The sequence below is a fragment of the Mustela nigripes genome, chromosome 3 (genome assembly GCF_022355385.1).
Source record: "Mustela nigripes isolate SB6536 chromosome 3, MUSNIG.SB6536, whole genome shotgun sequence".
In the NCBI taxonomy this organism is placed as follows: Eukaryota; Metazoa; Chordata; class Mammalia; order Carnivora; family Mustelidae; genus Mustela; species Mustela nigripes.
In genome coordinates, this window is record NC_081559.1 from 181,734,295 (window position 1) to 181,753,739 (window position 19,445).

The 19,445-nt window shown below is 33.4% G+C and overlaps 1 protein-coding gene across 1 annotated transcript in view; it reads right to left on the reverse strand.

The window, feature by feature from the left end:
• Positions 1-2,846: 2,846 nt before the first annotated feature.
• Positions 2,847-19,445, reverse strand: part of TMEM65 (transmembrane protein 65) — a 69,604-nt gene continuing 53,005 nt past the window's right edge. The window contains exons 4-7 of the mRNA XM_059395122.1: positions 18,795-18,849; positions 17,969-18,011; positions 14,573-14,678; positions 2,847-7,852 (exon numbers count right to left, since the gene is read on the reverse strand). Of these exons, the coding sequence (XP_059251105.1) occupies positions 7,751-7,852; positions 14,573-14,678; positions 17,969-18,011; positions 18,795-18,849 (306 nt within the window). The 3' untranslated portion in view covers positions 2,847-7,750. The remainder of the gene's footprint in view (positions 7,853-14,572; positions 14,679-17,968; positions 18,012-18,794; positions 18,850-19,445) is intronic.

Below are 19,445 nucleotides of genomic sequence, written 5' to 3' on the forward strand. Positions count from 1 at the left end.
CCATACAGATGGGAAGATTGACAAGCATCTCTTTCAGTTCAGTGTTTGTATGACAGAGGTCTGATACCTAAGATGTGTCAATGTGGCAACTTAAAAGTTGGTTCAAGCCCTTTTCTTTCTAGTTCCTTCCTTCTGGATAGACTGAAGATGTGATAGCCAGAGCTAAAGCAGCCATTTTAGATCGTGAAGTGACTACTGAGAACAAAAACTAATTACATGATGAAGCAGAAGGATGGAAATCTGAGCTTTGTTACTTTGTGGTACACAACCCTTATACAAGCCTTGGACAACATACTACAACAATTTTATCTGAGAGAGAAATAAAGGCCTATCTTGTTTCAGCTACTGTTATTTTGGGGTTTTGTTACTTACAGCTAAATCTAATCTAAACTAATTAGGAAAGTTCAGGATGGCAGTTCTCAAAGGATGAAAGCATAGTCTGCAGATTCCTAGGGAGTCTTTGAGGTCAAAAACAGTTTCATAATATACTAAAACCCTATTTTCAGTGTGGTGACATGTTCACTGATATGCAAAAGCTACATTAGGTAAAAGCAGCATTAGAATGAATAAAAACACTAGTATTCATCGTACTCTTCATTACCATGCATTTGTATTTGGGGGAGAGGGAGAAGAAAAGCTTTACTCCATGTCCTTCAAAAAGCAATAAAAATTATTTATTTTAAATATTGACTGTTGAGTAAATGTCTTTTTAATATTCTGTATGAAATGGCAAATGTGCAAAGTACTTCTGGGGATACCAAAATATGATGGTTGTCTTAGAGAAAAGCAATTATGAGATTGTTTAATGAGATAAACTTGGTTATTCAGAAGTGCATACTTGGCAGACATTTTCATAAACATGAATGGTCACTTCAAGGAAAATTAATGGTACGTGTTTCCAATGACAAAATTTAAGCTTTCACATGAAAATCGGAATTTTGGGAAACATGTTATCTGTCATCTAAATTTGTAAGCTTCCCAATACTTAAGAGGTGCTTTTTAAATGATATCACTGGTCATATTATACATGATTTTTACATTTTATGTGGGAAATGATTTAACATTGGGAAGATCTGCATGATTGGTGAATCAATAATTTCCAAATGTATGGTGTTACAAAATCATGCATGGGAAAATGTTCAGTCAAAGGGCAAGATAGACCAATAGGTTTTAATATAATCCAGTGCAAAATTTCATTGATACGGTTTTGAATTCTATAGTGCAATGAACTGTTTGGAAATTACCCCCTGTATGTTGTTAGTAGTGTCCAAGAATAAATCTAGTCATATAAAAAGATTATTAAAATATTCTTTTTTCCAATTATATATCTGTGGGAGGCAAAATTTTCTTCATATACTTCAAACAAAATAAATATCAAACAGATTGAATGCAGGAAAAAAATATGGGAATCCAGATGTCTTCTAGAAAGTCAGACATTAAAGAGATCTACAATGCTACTCCTCTCACTAAATTATACTTTCAGAAAATTATCTTCATAAAATGTGTTATCATTCATGTTAACATGAAGTTGTTTTACTACTATTTTAAAATAAATTGTAAATATTTTTGTAATTTGTCAGTTTTAATTTCTAATGCAGTAAATATTTTTATAACCTTCATAAGCAAAAGCTCTTTGAGGACCTCAGTATTTTTTTTTTCCAGAGCTGAAAGGAGTCTTGAGATCAAAAAGTTTAAAAATATTTGGTTTGTGATACTGAAAGAATTTGAAATACAAAGCTGAACTCTGTGAAATAATGAGAAGATCAGGAAGAATACCAAGCTCAGAGTTGGGTAAATAATGCCCTATTCAGAAAAAAGAGGAGTGCCAATAGGTTCTAGATATTGTAGACTAATACACTTGATATTAATCCTCAAGGGAAAAATTAGTACAGATTAAAGAGAAAATAAAATGGTCACCATTGCCCCCCAACACAAGTTCATTAAGAATAAATCATGCCAAACCAAGTATTTGTTTCCTTGATAACCAGCAGAACAGAAGATACATACATAGTATATTTCCCATCAAGCATTTGGCTATCTGTTTGACCCATTAAACAAATCTACTGTACACCCACCATGTTTCAGGCACTATATAATGCATTACAGACAGAGAAATGAACAAGTTGGATGAAATCCCATTCTTTGTGGTACTGACATTTGAAGCACAGTCAGATCTTTTCCTTTTTATGAAATGTGAGCATGAATTAGTATGGAAGAAAGAACAGTTAAAACTGTTAACCATAAAATGAACTAAAAATTGTCTTTTTATCCTCCCAACAGCATGGGACATTATATGTATTCTAAAAACTGCATTTCCTTTAGTCCGAGGTTGGGGAAAAGAAGAGAAAATAAGGAAGAAAAATGCACTTGAGACCTATGGTAAAGAGATACAGAATAACCACTGTTGTGCAAGAATGGTGATGGTGGGGTTGACATGCAGGAGAGAAAAATTGTTATTCTAATTAAAGTACCCTCAATTTTTTTTCAACTAACTCTCTTAAACTCCATGTATATCTAGCATCTGCTAACTATTTTATAAATAGTAAAGCACTACACAAATGTATAGCTTTCATATTAGCAAATGCCAAATCTTTACTGAACTTCACAATTCTCACAAAAAATTCCTTCATCAAACAGGTTTTGAAGGTTCACCCCAGCTCTCATCAAAAGTAGTTCCTTTGAGTTTAATTCTTGAGTCGCCATTCTCACATTCTATTCCTGTAAACAAAAAGTTTGACTTGTAGTTGTGGGGAAATCATGCAATCTCTCAGGTGCTTATTCTTTTTAAATGGTGTCAATAAAAGAATTTGCTCAAATTTCTTCCATTCATAAATCCATCAATGGCATTAACATGTTTGATGTCATAAATTTTATTATGAAAACCAATATACAACACCATGTGGTTCATATTGCTGTCAGCACAAGATCGGTAGACACTAAAGTCCTGAAGCTTCAAAATTAAAATGTTTTATGTCCTTGCTTTAAGTAGTACTTCATTTCTAAAAGTTAAAGAAGAAAAACCAATTTCAGTGTTACAGCTCATATACCAATAGCATTTATTGCTTTGGTAAAGACATGTGATCTGTTAGTAAGATTTCATGATGAGCACACGACAAACCCTAAATAATTTGCACATGGGTTATCCATATACAGTATGAATTCCCAGGCAGCTTCCCCAGGCATCACAGCCATTTCCATCTACTGCTGTCAATAAATATGCAGGGATTATCAATTCTAATATTTAAATATTATTTAGATTTAATCCAGAAAGTCTTAATAGTGCAAAACAAAAAAAAAAATTTACAATACATTCCCAAGTGAAACATACCTCACATGTCTGAGATTTCCATAGCATGTATTGTTAATGTCCTCACTTCTTTCAGGTCTTCCCTGACCACTCTATAAAAATACTCTCATATGCACACCAGTACTTTCCATGCCCCTTACCATGTTTCATTTGTCTCTGGAACCTATCACTATCTGCAATAAAAAAATACTTAAATGTATATTTGCCCGACTGATGTTTCCCCTTCCCAGAATAAATTTAAGGAGAATAAGAATGTTCTGGTTTTTCACTCAGTTCCTTGAACAGTTCTGAGCACGTAGTATGCACAGAATTTCTTAAATGAACATTGAGATTATAAGTACCTTTGGTTTTTGGTAAGAAAACAACTAACTCCACAAACCTGAAGGTAAAAAGGAACCTAAGCAGAGAAGAGATGTTACAAAGTCCATTCAACTGATGCCCTATTGCATAGTAACACAGGCTTTAAACTTGGACGAAGTTGGATTCCAGTCCACTTAGTAGTGACCTCATGGGTCTACTACTAACTTTCCACATAAAATTTACCCAGTAGGGGCGCCTGGGTGGCTCAGTGGGTTAAAGCCTCTGCCTTAGGCTCAGGTCATGATCCCAGGGATCTGGGATGGAGCCCCGCATCGGGCTCTCTGCTCAGTGGGGAGCCTGCTTCCTCCTCTCTCTGCCTGCCTCTCTGCCTACTTGTGATCTTCTGTCTGTCAAATAAATAAATTTTTTTAAAAAATTTACCCAGTAAAAAATAGGGACAATAGTAGCACCAACTTAACGTCATTATTTAAAGTGATTAAATGTAGTGAAGTGTGTAAAGTACTGACATGACAGCAAGAAAGTGCTTAATAAAAGGAAGCTAACATTATCATCATTATCACCATCATCATCTCACTCAGGTTCCATAGCCTAATATTTCCCAAAAAATTTCTGGTAAGACTGGCTATCTAGTTGCGAAGTCCATAATGCTGAGAAGTGGCAAGTCAGAGAGAGAAGGCCATTGCCAAAAGCCCAGAGCAGTAAAAAGATGGGAGGAAAATGAAAGTTTTCCTGAGGCACTGCCTTTCAGCACAATAATAATGTCCGTGGGAATGGTGCTTAGCCACTAAGAAAAAGATGACATTCCATTTAATACATTCTTTTCAGATAGGAAGAAAATAAAATTCTAAAATTAGGAAGATTTACTTCAAAATGGTTTACATAAACTTTTTGTGTTAATGATAAACTCCCATTACCTTCAAAATTTACTTCCTACAAAAAAAGAGTAAATGAGGCATTTATTTTACAGAAGGCCTGGATATCTCTGCTGTAAAGACCCATCAGTGTGATATATGCCAACCTCTCTAGAGTTATTTTTGACATCCTATTAAATATCAAATTGTCTCAATATAGGATCGTTCTTCTCCCATAATCTGTAATGAATCTCCAATATGGATTTCAGAGAGGTAGTAAATAGCTCCATCTTACTGTCTCAGTGACATTGCTACAATCCTGTAAAATATCTGCATTTATTTATTCTACTTCCTTTAGTGACAGAATAACCAGAGCCTTCTCATAGAGATCAGGAAGAAAGTCAAATTTCAAAATCAAAACCACATTCCAAATTTCTTAAAAGATATTTTTTTTTTCAATTCTTTTGTAAAAACATTGGTCACCATTTAACATACAGTGGCAACAAAATGCACTCAATTCACATGCATCAACAAGTCAATAAATCATGATACACAGACAACATGAATTTTAAACAAACAGTACTAAAGTAGCTCATGTTGTATTTAACTATAGTTATGGTGCTTCCAAAAAAGAAATAGCTAATATGAGAAATAAGCTTCCAGTTTCAATCTGAAATAAGGTTATTTGTGACAAGTACCATGAAACTATGGTTTTATGAAGTCATTCTCTTAAAGGGAACCATTTTTCAGAAATCACTTTGTGCAAAGCACCAATACTCATGAGAATAAGATCTTGAAAAGATGTGTACCTTAGATAAGGACAAAAGGGCTCCATTTTTTGAAAGTTAATTATCTGAATGATTCAAATATTTATTATGCTCCCAAATTAAAAGATCTTTCAACATGAAGGCTATATATACTATGTTTTGACACCTTAAATAATTATTCAGACATTCAGCTAAACTGAAAGCTTCTGTAGGACTGGATTACTTTCAAGAGCAAAAAGTGAAAACCAATAATTTTCAAAGCCCTTTCTAAACTCACAGGCAAGATTTCTGGATATGGGATTTAATAAGAAGAATTAATTAGAAGAAAATTTAATTAATAATAAGAAGAAATTAATAAGAAGAAAATTTAAGCACCACAACAAAATAGTTTTTAGAAAAAAGAAAGGACTGGCAATATACAAGTCAGGAACAAATGCACTTGGACATTAAAAAAAAGTTGTTTAGGGCGCCTGGGTGGCTCAGTGGGTTAAGCCGCTGCCTTCGGCTCAGGTCATGATCTCAGGGTCCTGGGATCGAGTCCCGCATCGGGCTCTCTGCTCAGCAGGGAGCCTGCTTCCCTCTCTCTCTCTCTGCCTGCCTCTCCATCTACTTGTGATTTCTCTCTGTCAAATAAATAAATAAAATCTTGAAAAAAAAAAGTTGTTTAAATTAGCACTCTAACCCTATCAGTTAAAATAATTAAAAAAATTCTTTTTGGTATATATGTAGTACTATGTGGAAGATACAGACCAAGATTCTGTTTAAGAAGTCAAGTTTTGGAATTCTAATTTGATCAAATGAGACTATTCTATTATTTGTACACAGTAAGAATGTTATATATTTATTTTTATATGATAATTTATTTTCTTCTTTTCTTTCAAAAATCTATGATTAAAGGATAGCTCTAAGCTATTTTGAAGTGCACAGAGGGTAATTTATGACAAATTGCCTTGTGGGGGAAAAACAGCTCTTCTCAAAATAAGAGGTCAAAGTAAAATGTGCAAATAAATTTTAAACTAAGGTAACTGTAAATCCATCCACTTAAGAAGTTTTCCTTCTTTTGCATCTATTTAGAAATAGTTAAGGTAAGGTAAATAGTTACCTTAATTTCAGTTTTTCTCCTCCATGATGAGTTTACTCTTACAAGTAAGAGTAATTTTTTAGCATTTATATGAGACCACATGCTAACGAACTTTAAGGGCTCATAAAATTTATGACTCATATATAGTTGTACTATATATGTCAGATATGCAAGGCTGGAAATAAGCAATTTCAACCTAGAATATTATTTAAACATCACCAAAGAAGAAAAAGGACCAAAAAAAAAAAAACTTCTCCTCACGTAACATTTGATTACTATTCATAGCCAAAAAGCAAAATATAAAATATTTAGTCTTCACCTCAAAGTAAATTATCCAGAAATAAAACTTCTATGTGATAAGATAAGACATCAGGATTATCAGTATGGAGTATTCAGATTCATTCAGATGAGAAGATGTTTTGGGGAAAAAGAAATCCATCCCAAACAATAGAATTTGTATCTCGTTATACCTTCCAAACATGACTTCAACTTTACCACTTATACCATAAGCCTTCTCAACAGTTCCTATTTTCTTTTTCTCTAAAAAAGTTTTTTAGCCTCTTAATTTCCAAGTGTCATGTCAAACCCCTTATTTTACCCTAATTCCACAATCCCCATTTATAAAAGACCCTAAAATCATCATTTTCTTGGAGCAGAAGCTACCATGTAATGATTTAAAATTGAGAAATTAAAGATAAGAAAAATCAACTGAAAATAATACACTTACTAACATATATGGTTTTATGTAGTAAGGACATCACATAATTACTCATTCTGATTAACCTCTGGCTCTTGAGACATTGAGGTCAGAAAATTAAAGTGAATAATAGATACTTACTTACACATAGATACTTACACATACTTAAAGTGTGTGTCTACCTTTAAACGACTAAGATTTTAAAAAATGACTAAAATTATATGATTGTAAATGTTCAATGTAAAACAGTACAAAATTGATGTTGCCGAAATAGAGTAAAAAAAACCTTTAACTTATATTACACATCTTAAGTAATGTGGCAAACATCTCAAGGCTGAGTTGTAACCAGAGAACAACAGCAACAACAGAAGATCCTTTCATGCATGCACACACATGGAGTAACAAATATGCAAACCCCAACTTAGTATAGTACATCAATGACTGATACTTAAATGATATTTTGATATACGAATAAAAAGGTAAAATGTTGACTGCCATTGATGAAAAAGCATTTCAACAATTTACACAAAATGGATACTAAACATTTTTTAAAAAGATGTCCTAAGAAAACCAAGCCACAATAAGTTAGTGTTTTCCATAATACATGCTGAATTATTTGATCCCGTATCTATACACTGTTATTGTCTTAATTCCTAAATGTTGTGACAGCATATTTAGTAATTGAGGTACATTAGTTTACATCTTTTTATAGGTATTCTAATAGGGTTAATTTTTCTTTTCCAGTTTTTCATCTTCTTCACCTCCTCCAAAGAAAAGCAAAGGAAACATTCCTAGAATGCAGCCAATAGTCACCCCAACAGCTTTGCCCTAAGGAAACAAAAGAAGACATTTTTTGAAAGTTATTTTATCCCTGGAAGAAGGATCCTTGCCTAAGTAGCTATGATAAACAATTACTATGTACCATAAAACTCAACTGTAATTTCCTCTCTTTTGATCATAGTAACTTACATGTTAAAATAAGTCATATACGACAAAGGACACAAGCATATGCCAAGGAGAAAAGATAGTTTCATAAATGGTGTTGTGAAAACTAGACAGCTACATGCAAAAGAATGAAACGGACCACTTTCTTACACCATACACAATAATAAACTCAAAATGGATTAAAGATCTAAATGTAAGATCTAAAATCATAAAGATCCTAAAAGAAAATACAATCAGTAATCTCTTGGACATCAGCCTTAGCAAAATTTTTCTGGCTCTGTCTCCTTAGGTAAGAAAAAACAAAAGCAAAAATACACAATTGAAACTACTTGAAACTGAAAGCTTTCTGCAGCATAAAGGAAACCATCAACAAATGACAAAGCAATCTACTAAATGGGAGAAAATATCTACAAATGATATAACCAATAAGGGGTTAATATACAAAATATATAAAGAATTCATACAACTTAACAGCAAGAAACAATCTGATTAAAAAATGGGTAGAGGCCCGAATAGACATTTCTCAAAGAAGACATACAGATGGCCAACACATGAAAAGTTGTTCCATACTACTAGTCATCAGGGAGATGTAAATCAAAACCACAATGAGATATCACCTCACTCCTTTCAGAATGACTAAATCAAAAACACAAGAAACAAGAAGTGGAGAAAAAGGAACCCTCATGCACTATTGGTGGGAATACAAACTGGTGCAGCCACTATGGAAAACAGTACGGAGGTTCCTCAAAAAATTAAAAATAGAACTATCATATGATCCAGTAATCACACTACTGGGTATTTACCCAAAGAATACAAAAACACTAATTCAAAAGGATATACACCTCCCTATGTTTATTGCAGCATTATGTACAACAGCCAAACTATGGAAATAGCCCAAGTGTCTACTGATGGGTGAATGGATAAAAACGTGTACACACACACACACACGAATAGTATTCAGCCATAAAAAAGAATGCAACAACATGATGGATCTAGAAGACATCATGCTAACTGAAATAAGTCAGAGAAAAGCAAATACCATATGATTTCAATCATATGTGGAATTTAAGAAAAAACAAAGGAGGTGGACCATACGAGACTATGGACTCTGAAAAACAATCTGAGGGTTTTGACGGGGCGGGAGGATGGGAGGTTGAGGTACCAGGTGGTGGATATTAGAGAGGGCACGGATTGCATGAAGCACTGGGTGTGGTGCAAAATTAATGAATACTGTTATGCTGAAAATAAATAAAAAATAAATTTAAAAATAATAATAATAAAATAAAATGATTACTGATTTAAAAAAAAAAAAGAAAAGAAAAAAACAAAGGGGGGAAAAAAAGAAAAACAAACCAAAAACAGATATTTAACTATAGAGAACAAACAGATGGTCATCAGACAGGAGGTGAGTAGAACAGGTGAAGGGGGCAAAGAGTACACTTATCTAAATGAGCACTGAGTAATAAACAGAATTGTTCCATCACTGTATTATACACCCGAAGCCAATTTAACACTGTATGTTAACTAGACTGAAATTTAAAATTCAAAAAAAAAAAAAGAAGAAATAACAAATGTTGGTGAGGATATGGAAAAAAGGGAACCCTTGTGCACTGCTGGTCAGAATGTAAATTGGTACAGTCACTATCAAAAACAGAATGAAGGTTCCTAAAAAATAAAAAATAAAAATACCATATGACCCACTAATTCCACTTTTGAGTATTTACCCAAAGAAAATAAAAACACTAATTTGAAAAGATATATAAATAACCCTATATTTAGTGTAGCATTATTTACAATGGCCAAGATATGGAAGCAACCTAAGGGTCCATAAATAGATGAATAAAGATGTAGTATATGTATACATGCACACACACATGCATATACATGTGTGCAGGTATAGGTCTATGCATGTATACATATTTGTGTATGTGTGTATATGTATTATACTACATATGTATATGTATGTATACTACATATATACATTTTATGCTTGCATGTGTATATACATGTTTATGTGCACGCGCATGCGCACGCGCGCGCACACACACACACACACACAGACAATGGAGTATTACTCAGCCATAAAAGAGAATGAAATCTTGCCATCTGTGACAATGTAGATGGACCTAGAGGGTATTATGCTAAACGAAATAAGTCAGACAGAAAAAGACAAATAACACATGATTTCATTTATATGTGGAATCTATAAAACAAAACAAACAAAAAATAGATACAGACTCACAGATACAGAAAACAAAGCGGTGGATGCCAAAGAGGAGGAGATGGAGGGGGTGGGTGATACAGGTGAAGGCAATAAGAGTACAAATTTCCAATTATAAAATAAGTAAGTCATGAGAAAGAAAAGTACAGCACAGGAAATATAGTAAAAAATGTTGTACACTAACTTTGCATAGTGAAGGATGGTGACTACACTTATTGTGATATTTTGTAATATATATAATTGTTGAATCACTATGTTGTACTCCTGAAACTAAATTAATATTGTATGTCAACTACACTTTAAGTGGACATTGGGGAGGATATATCCTATGGTGAGAAAAAAATGAAAAAAAAATTAAATCTACAGTAAAAAACAAAAACAATTTAAAAATAAGCTATAAAAAGGTTCTAGAACAAGTAATATTTAAAGTTCAATGCAACTAGGAAAAACTGTTTTTTTTTTTCAAATTGCCAAGAAATAACTCCACAGAAATATTCAAGTAGAAAAATACCTTTTAGAAATTGTACATACATTTTCACTTCTGAAGATAGGGGAAAAAAACCTCACCAAACACTCTTAATATATTTGGATTTGCTCCTTTTTGTATATATTCCTTTTCAATATTTATCCCCATGTATATGTAATTATATGTAGGTCTGATCATTATGTAAAATAAACATAGCTTTGTTTTCTGCCTCAATCCACCCCCCACACCACACATGTTATAATATGCTCTTTTTTTCAAACTGTTTCATAAACTTAATAGAAAAATTCTAAATTCCACTGAATTGATGGCCTATAGTATGTTTAAAGCAGTCCTTACACCACTGAAAGTCACTGCTTTTTCACCAGTATAAGTGATATTGTAATAAACATTTCTGTGTGTACTTTTTCCCAATGATTTATTTAAAAATCAAATAATATGAATATCTGTGCATATTCATAGGGTAATGAATGCTATGCTGTCTATTCTAGACAAAAAAGACTGCAAATACATATATATCAATTGAAATACAGTTGACCCTTGATCAATACAGGTTTGAACTGTGTGGGTCCACTTATATATGGGTTTTTACAGTGCAGTACTATAGATATATTTTCTTTTCCTCATGATTTTTTAGCAACATTTTCTTTTCTCTAGCTTACTTTATTGTAAGAATACTGTATATAATATGTGTAACATAAAATATGTTAATTGACTACATATGTTATTGATAAAGCCTCCAGTTAACAATAAGCTATTAGTAGTTAAGTGTTTGGGAAGTCAAAAATTATATGTGGATTTTCAACTCATGAAGGGGATGATGCCCCTAACCTCCAGTTGTTCAAGGGTCAACGTATATGTATATGTATGTGTATATGTATATGTACACACATATGATATATACATATATATGATATATACACACCAATTTTTATATAATCATACCTATGCTATGAACACTTTTAAAATTTTTATTTTTGTAAATAATTTTTTAAATTTGCATTTCTAGGGTGACCATCTAGGTTAAACATTTTCAATTAAGTTTTATTTCTTCATAATAAACATTTATTGAAAATCTACTATGTGCCAAACTCTGTGCTAAGTATACCGAGACACAGACTAATCAGATGCAGTCTATCTCTCTCTTCTAGGAACTTCCAGTTAGTTATAAAGAGAAAAGCAAATAAACAAAACAAGTTCTATCAAGTATTACTGGTGCTATGATGGCTACATGATCAATGGTCTTGAATAAAATATTTTTTCCTATACATTGTCCATTTATCTATCAGACCCTACAGGTTTTCTAATAAATTTCAAGATTAGACATTAGTGTTTCAACAACAGCTTGCATAAAAATTTTCAACTCTGTTATTTTTGGGTGGTGGCAGTATGTCTGTGCTTTATATAACAGTCATTTTCATCATGTCAAACTTTGAAAGTATCACTCTTACAGAGTTTTAATAAACAGAAGTTTTCTTCATTCCAGATGCCGAAAAAGTTTATCCTAGATCCTTATCTTGACCTTTAAGTTTGTATTCATTTATATTTATTTATATATACAGAGAGAGACTATTTTATTATGGATTCCGGACTTTCCTACATTCACGAAATGTCCGCTGCCGCGTCTGCTTCTCACCCATTCTTCTACTTCTCACCCATTATTACTACTGTCCAGGGAAACCAAGGCTTTCTTCTCTACCTTCCTACTTACTTTAGGATTTCTAGTTAATGAGTCTCAACCCAATTATCTCAACGGGTCATAAAGTCAATAGGGCAGAAAGGGAGGAAAGAAGTGGGATACCCTGATTCAGAACCTGAAACATCTTTCCACTCAAAAATCAGTTACTTATATATTATTACCAGGTCTTATGATATCCTAGGCATTATAGTTAACTAGAACTTAAGTACATTCATAATATGGTTCAGCAAGAAAATATTTTCTGAGTTTCAAATAGCCAAATTATAAATGAGCTTTTAAAATACAACCTATGTCAATAGGAACCTGCCTGTGTATTTGCATATGTTCCATTATGGGTCAATTTCAGAATTAGCTTATGTCATGAATAGACTGCTGATCACTAACTTAAATTACTTCAGGCTATTTGCTAATTGAATTTTATGTTACAGAGTAGATTTCATCTTAACATAAAAGAAGCAGAGTCAACAACTAAGAAATAATATCACTTCATATGCTGGTGGAAGATCTATCAAAATACAAACATACACACACACACTAGCTTAGTAATTGAAGTACTTGTATAATAGGAGAGGGGAATAGAACTGCTTATAATACAGAAAGAAAAACAGAATTATCAACTATGCGAGAAGAAAGCCTAGGAAAATAATCTTCTGTTGATCCTAACTGTAGTGCTAAATGTTAAGCCAAATTGCTAGAATGTTAGGATATCCTGATTCCTCAACAACTCTGGCAGATCTTAGCCAGCTAATCTCACTTCAATTTATCTACGAATTGCAGTATATGGACACCTTTGTATGATTTTTACAAAGAAATAGTTAAGTCTAATGTGGAGCCCGAGATTTGCATTTCTAACAAGTTTCCAGGTAGTGTTGGCCCTGCTGACATTTCACTTTGAGAAGCACCCATCCTGTATAATCTCACTTTCTCCCGTGGTTTTAACTATCACCTTTTCAGTGAGGCCTGCAGACCCTCCTATTTAATCCTGCAAGCTGTCTCCATAGCAGCACTCCCAACCTCTTTTACCCTACTCTGCTTTCTTTTTTTCTTTAATTCCTTTAAAATTTGTGAATTTCTAGTACATTAAGCATTTTATTTATCAGATTTTTTTATTATCTTCTCTCCACTGCTAGAATGTCAGACCCACCAGAAAAAAATATCTTGTTTGGTTAACCAATATATTCAAAACTCCTACATATGTACTACGCATACAGCAAGTAAACAATGAATTTTGTTGAATTATTAATAATACTAATCATCTCTAATTCAGACCTCTCTAACTCTTCACTTTTAATCCAAATGCCTACCAGGTATTACCATTTGAATGTCCTATAAGCATCTCAAATTCAACTTTATCGAATTGAAAACAGAACTCATAACCTTCCCTTACTAACTTGTCCTTCCTCTTTTTCTTCTTGACTTAATTGGTGGCATCGTGATCCATCTAGTTTCCTTCCTACTTAAGTCTTCGCTAGAATGCCATCACCTAAGGTATGAGGTTCAAGCTCCTTAGTAGAGCTTATACAATGTCTTTCCTGTCTGATCCATTCTTACTTCTCCAGTGCTATTTCCTACTGCTGCTTCACTCTTCAACTACTACATTTTATAGTCCAGCAATACCCTAATTTCTTGTATTTCTCTAAACATACCCCGTTTTTATCATGTCTTTCTACCTCCTAGTCAATGTACTCAGATTCTCTTGTTCACCTAGTAAACATCTCATCAATAACACAAAAATCAGCTGAGATCCAATTTTCACCAAGAAATCTTCCCACCAAAAGAAATTTCTCCCCACAACGTATTAATTCTCTTACTTGTGCTATTGCTATATCTAGTGCATAATTCTATAACTGCATATGTTACACTAAATTATAGTTTGTTTACAGATCTGGTTCTTCACCTAAATAATTCTTAAAAATAACTGTAATTTATATTCATTTTATATCCTTCAGTCTCTACTATATGACAGATAGTCCTTAACATTAACTGAATCATATAAAGAATATTCTAAAAATCAAGTATACCTACAAAAAATAGACAATAAAAAATTATTGTTCTTCTGAAAACTGCCAAAGCTTAGAAAATTTTTCTAAAAACGCCACTCAAATCAATTTAGTCTCAAATTTCTCAAAAGAATTGAATTATACATTATCTTATTCTGGCTACCTGAATACATTATCATAAACCATATACAGTACTTACAAAATGTGTACTAACACGTGTTTGCCACATGTCCACTTGCTTTGGTGTAAGATCTGGAATTGATAGGCCTAATCTGGAAGCCAAAGCTTCAACATAACCTGCAAGTCTTTAAAAAAACACAAGGACAGAATATAAGTTTTTAAAGAGACACATAAACATCCTCAGATAATAAACAAATTGCTCCAAAAAGAAACAAGATAATTTTACACCTGTAACTGGCACTCTAGAAATTGTATAAATGCTTACTTACAATTTCCATTTTTATCGTGCATAAATACACAATTTAAAAACATTTTAATATTAATATTTTCATATATAGATAAACTAATTGACTTAAAGCAAATACTCTTATTTTATTTTATTTATTTATTTTTTTGAGAGAGAGCAAGCAAGGGGGTTGGGAGAGTGGAAGAGGGTAGAGGAAGACAGAATCTCAAGCAGGCTTTACACCCAATGCACAGCCTGACACAAGGCTCAATCTCACGACCCAGATATCACGACCTGAGCTGAAATCAAGATTCAGATGCTTGGGGCACCTGAGTGGATCAGTTGGTTAAGTGACAGAATCTCAAGCAGGCTTTACACCCAATGCACAGCCTGACACAAGGCTCAATCTCACGACCCAGATATCACGACCTGAGCTGAAATCAAGATTCAGATGCTTGGGGTACCTGGGTGGATCAGTTGGTTAAGTGTCTACCGTAGGCTCAGGTCATGATCCCAGGGTCCTGGGTCTGAGCGCTGCATGGGGCTCCCTGCTCAGCAGAGAGCCTGCTTCTCTCTTTACCTCTGTGACTCTCCCTGATTGTGAGGGCACTCTCTGTGTCAGATAAATAAATAAAATCTAAAAAAAAGATCCTTAACTGACTGAACCACCCAGGCACCCCTCTCTCTTATTTTAAAAGATCATTTCAAGGTATAAAAAAAACAAAAACAAAAACAAAAACCTTGCAATAAAATCATAGTCATGCACTCCAAATTAAAAGCAAAGCACGTTAACATATGCTACTAGATGGGTGCGCCTGGGTGGCTCAGGTGGTTAAGCATCTGCCTTTGGCTTGGGTCATAATCCCAGGGTTCTGGAATCGAGTCCCACATGGGCTCCCTACTCGTTGGGAAGTCTGCTTCTCCCTTTCCCTCTGCCCCTTTTCCTGCTCATGCTCTCTCTCGCCCACTCTCTCTCTCACACATAAATAAATAAAATCTTTTAAAAAACCAACCATGATATTAGATTGATATACTAAGAAAAACAGACTAGAACTTTCAGGGCAATCTCAAGTATTTATTTCCCATCAGTTATTGGATATAAACTCATTTTGTCAACTGTAAGAAAGATAAAAATATGGATCCCAATATCAGATATATTAACTTCTAAAAAATCTGCATACCTAAGAGTCAAGAAAACATATTTGTTATTTAATGATATTTTTTAAAGGCAGAGGAGAAATAGTTTTTAAATATAAAGACTCCCAACACAATCTTATCTCTAATCAAAAATAACTAATTAATGATATAATCTAAAATTAAATGGCCTTAAAATCTATCAGACCGGAGATGTGGTATATATACACAATGGAATACTATGCAGCCATCAAAAGAAATGAAATCTTGCCATTTGCGACAACATGGATGGAACCAGAGCGTATCATGCTTAGCGAAATAAGTCAGGCGGAGAAAGACAACTATCATATGATCTCCCTGATATGAGGAAGTGGTGTTGCAACATGGGGGCTTAAGTGGGTACGAGAAGAATAAATGAAGGAAGATGGGATTGGGAGGGAGACAAACCATAAGTGACTCTTAATCTCACAAAACAAACTGAGGGTTGCTGGGGGGAGGGGGTTTGGGAGAAGGGGGTGGGATTATGGACATTGGGGAGGGTATGTGCTTTGGTGAGTGCTGTGAAGTGTGTAAACCTGGTGATTCACAGACCTGTACCACTGGGGATAAAAATACATGTTTATAAAAAATAAAAAATTATATTAAAAAAAAAATCTATCAGACCGGGTGCCTGGGTGGCTCAGTGGGTTAAGCCGCTGCCTTCGGCTCAGATCATGATCTCAGAGTCCTGAGATCGAGTCCCACATCGGGCTCCCTGCTCAGCGGGGAGCCTGCTTCCCTCTCTCTCTCTCTCTGCCTGCCTCTCCATCTACTTGTGATTTCTCTCTGTCAAATAAATAAATAAAATCTTTAAAAAAAAATAAAAATAAAAAATAAAAAAAAATCTATCAGACCACTTAGTTCTATTATATATAAAAAGCTATCATAGTAGCTGTGACATTACATTAACATTAATGTTGAAAATGGGGAAATAGAATGTGTACGGGGTGATATCATTATAGATTTATGTCAGGAATTGGAGAAATATAAAATTTATGCCCTGGTCCAAAAACAAGAAACTCTGTGTTTTAACAGTAGCTTTGGCCCCAAACTCCAGTACAGAAGTCTAATCACAGGGTCAGATCACTTATGAAGCCACCTTTTCCTAGATTATAAGGCTAAATTTCTGGTAGGCCCAAATCCAAATCTCAAAACTTACTACTCTCATGAATCATGGAAGGAAAAAACAGAGCCAAAGACTGAGCAAAAAAGAGTACGTTTATTACAATAATTAATGCCAAGTTGGTCTAACTTATACTTCCCAGGCTTCCTCAAGCTCAGGAGGCAGCCCAGGCCATGTGTTGCTTGGAAGAGAGAATGTAAAATGAGAAAGAGAGAAAGCTGGCCTTTTCTAAGTAGACATTCTCACTTTATTTCATCATTCCAGCCACATAGAATAAAGAGAGCAAAAACTGGCCAAACCCATGTATGCTCTGGCATTATTCCTTCTGAAAGCTCCTCTCTCCAGAAAACATGCCCAGTCAGTATTCCTCATATTTGAACCATATCTCTTATCTTTGAGCTTAATGGGAGAAGAGTGGGGTGAAATAATGACGGGGTTCTTGGTTTTAATTTTTTTTATTTTAATTTATTTTATTAATTTTAATTTAACTTTATTTGGTTTCAATTCTTTAATTTTAATTCTTGGTTTTAATTCTGTCTCACTTTGGAAATGTCTATCAAAAATACATATGAATACTTCAGTAATGCTTACATTACAGTTGTTTTAGAAAAACTTTTAGCATGTATCAATCTCTTGAGAAGATTTTTAAACACAAATTCCGGGTCCCTAAACCTAGAGACACAAGTTCCAAGGCATAAACCAGGCATTTGTATTTGATGCACACCAAAGATTTAGTACTACTGATTTAGAAATGTTAAGTTTAAAACTTTAGTTTGAAAACACACACACAAAAAATGTCCCATATTTTTTATCTTTCTCAATTAAAACACGGGGAAGAGAAAGAGGGCAAGGTCAGAATACACATGCACAAATGAATAAGTGAATGGACCTACCCAAGTCCAGCTAAATCTGACACAAGATTTCCTAAAGCAGCAGCTAAAAAAGTGAGAAGTGGATAAGTGAATTGTTACATGGAAGTCAGAAAAATCATTATAATACATCACTATATCATCAATGAAGCACTCATCTGGACGAGTAATCACAAGTTTCTGAAACTACAACAGCTATGTATCCAAAGTTACTCATTGCAAAGCTCTGAACTTCAAGATTTCAAAATAGAACACAAGTCTTTTGGGATATAATGTTCTCCTTCCATCAAGTAGTAGGCTTTTTCTGTTGTGGCAGCCATTTGGAAACCATTTTGGTTTCAATACCTATACAGTATTTTGTGTATCCTTCATTATATTTAAGGAGATTTGGATATTTGGAAGTTAAAGTAAACCTTTATGCATAGCTCTGAAATTTGAGAAAATCACAGAGAAGAAACGAAGTTTCACCATCATGAAAAACAGAGTGGTAACTAGGGGAAAGAAAGTAATAGAGCCAATCTTATATTTCCTTCTTTGATGTTCCTAAACAATTTGAAAATAAATTAGTAGAAACAAGAGCACAAAGGTTTTGGGGTAACACTGAATTAAGAGAAAAATTTATTTAATATAGTCAGTATAGCATTGTTACTCATTAACATTAAGCACCTAAAATTTCTCAGGAAAAAAGTGCTACATATACAACATTAAGAATCTGAAGAACAGGATTAGGTAGACAAATAGACATTTCAATGAGTAAACTTATTTAAATAAATCATCCTCTTCTAAGTCCAACCTGCTAAAATATTTTATAAATATATGGGCAATGGAATAATAATGACTTATTAAATACCTGCCATAGTTGAGATTCCCAAAATAATTCCAATAGACATCTCAATATGGGTTCCCTGAAAAATGATTACAAAGAAATTAATTTAAAAATTAATGCTGAAGTGACTGTAAAAAAGAGCAAAGTCTTAATGAAAACAGATAAACTGCTTAAGCCAACAGGTTACTACAGCAAAATTATATATATAAAATATGCCAAAATATTCATATAATACAGTAATGCATTTAACTATTAAATATATGCATTCATGCAAAACATCATCAGTATCATTTGATTTATTAAAATCAGGCTTTTATAAAAAATAAAAATAGCAACAAACAATTATAATAAAAACAGCAATATAATTCATTGTTAAAAATCTAGAATTTGTATTTTCCAACAACAAAGATAGATTCTTTAAACTTCTTGGAACACAAAAACCAACTCCCCTAATTTTAAATCTTAATTTAAGCTATTATTTAAGCTACCAAAAGAGTAAAAAAAAAGACTAAACTAATTTCTAGGGCCCCAAGAGATCACAGACTTCAAAAATTCTCTTGTAACACTGAGTACACTTTAACTATTACATAGTGAGACTATATGATACATTTATGAGCAACAACAGTAATTTGTACAATAGCTAGCACCTCAGTAAAAAACAAGGTCCTGAGTTTA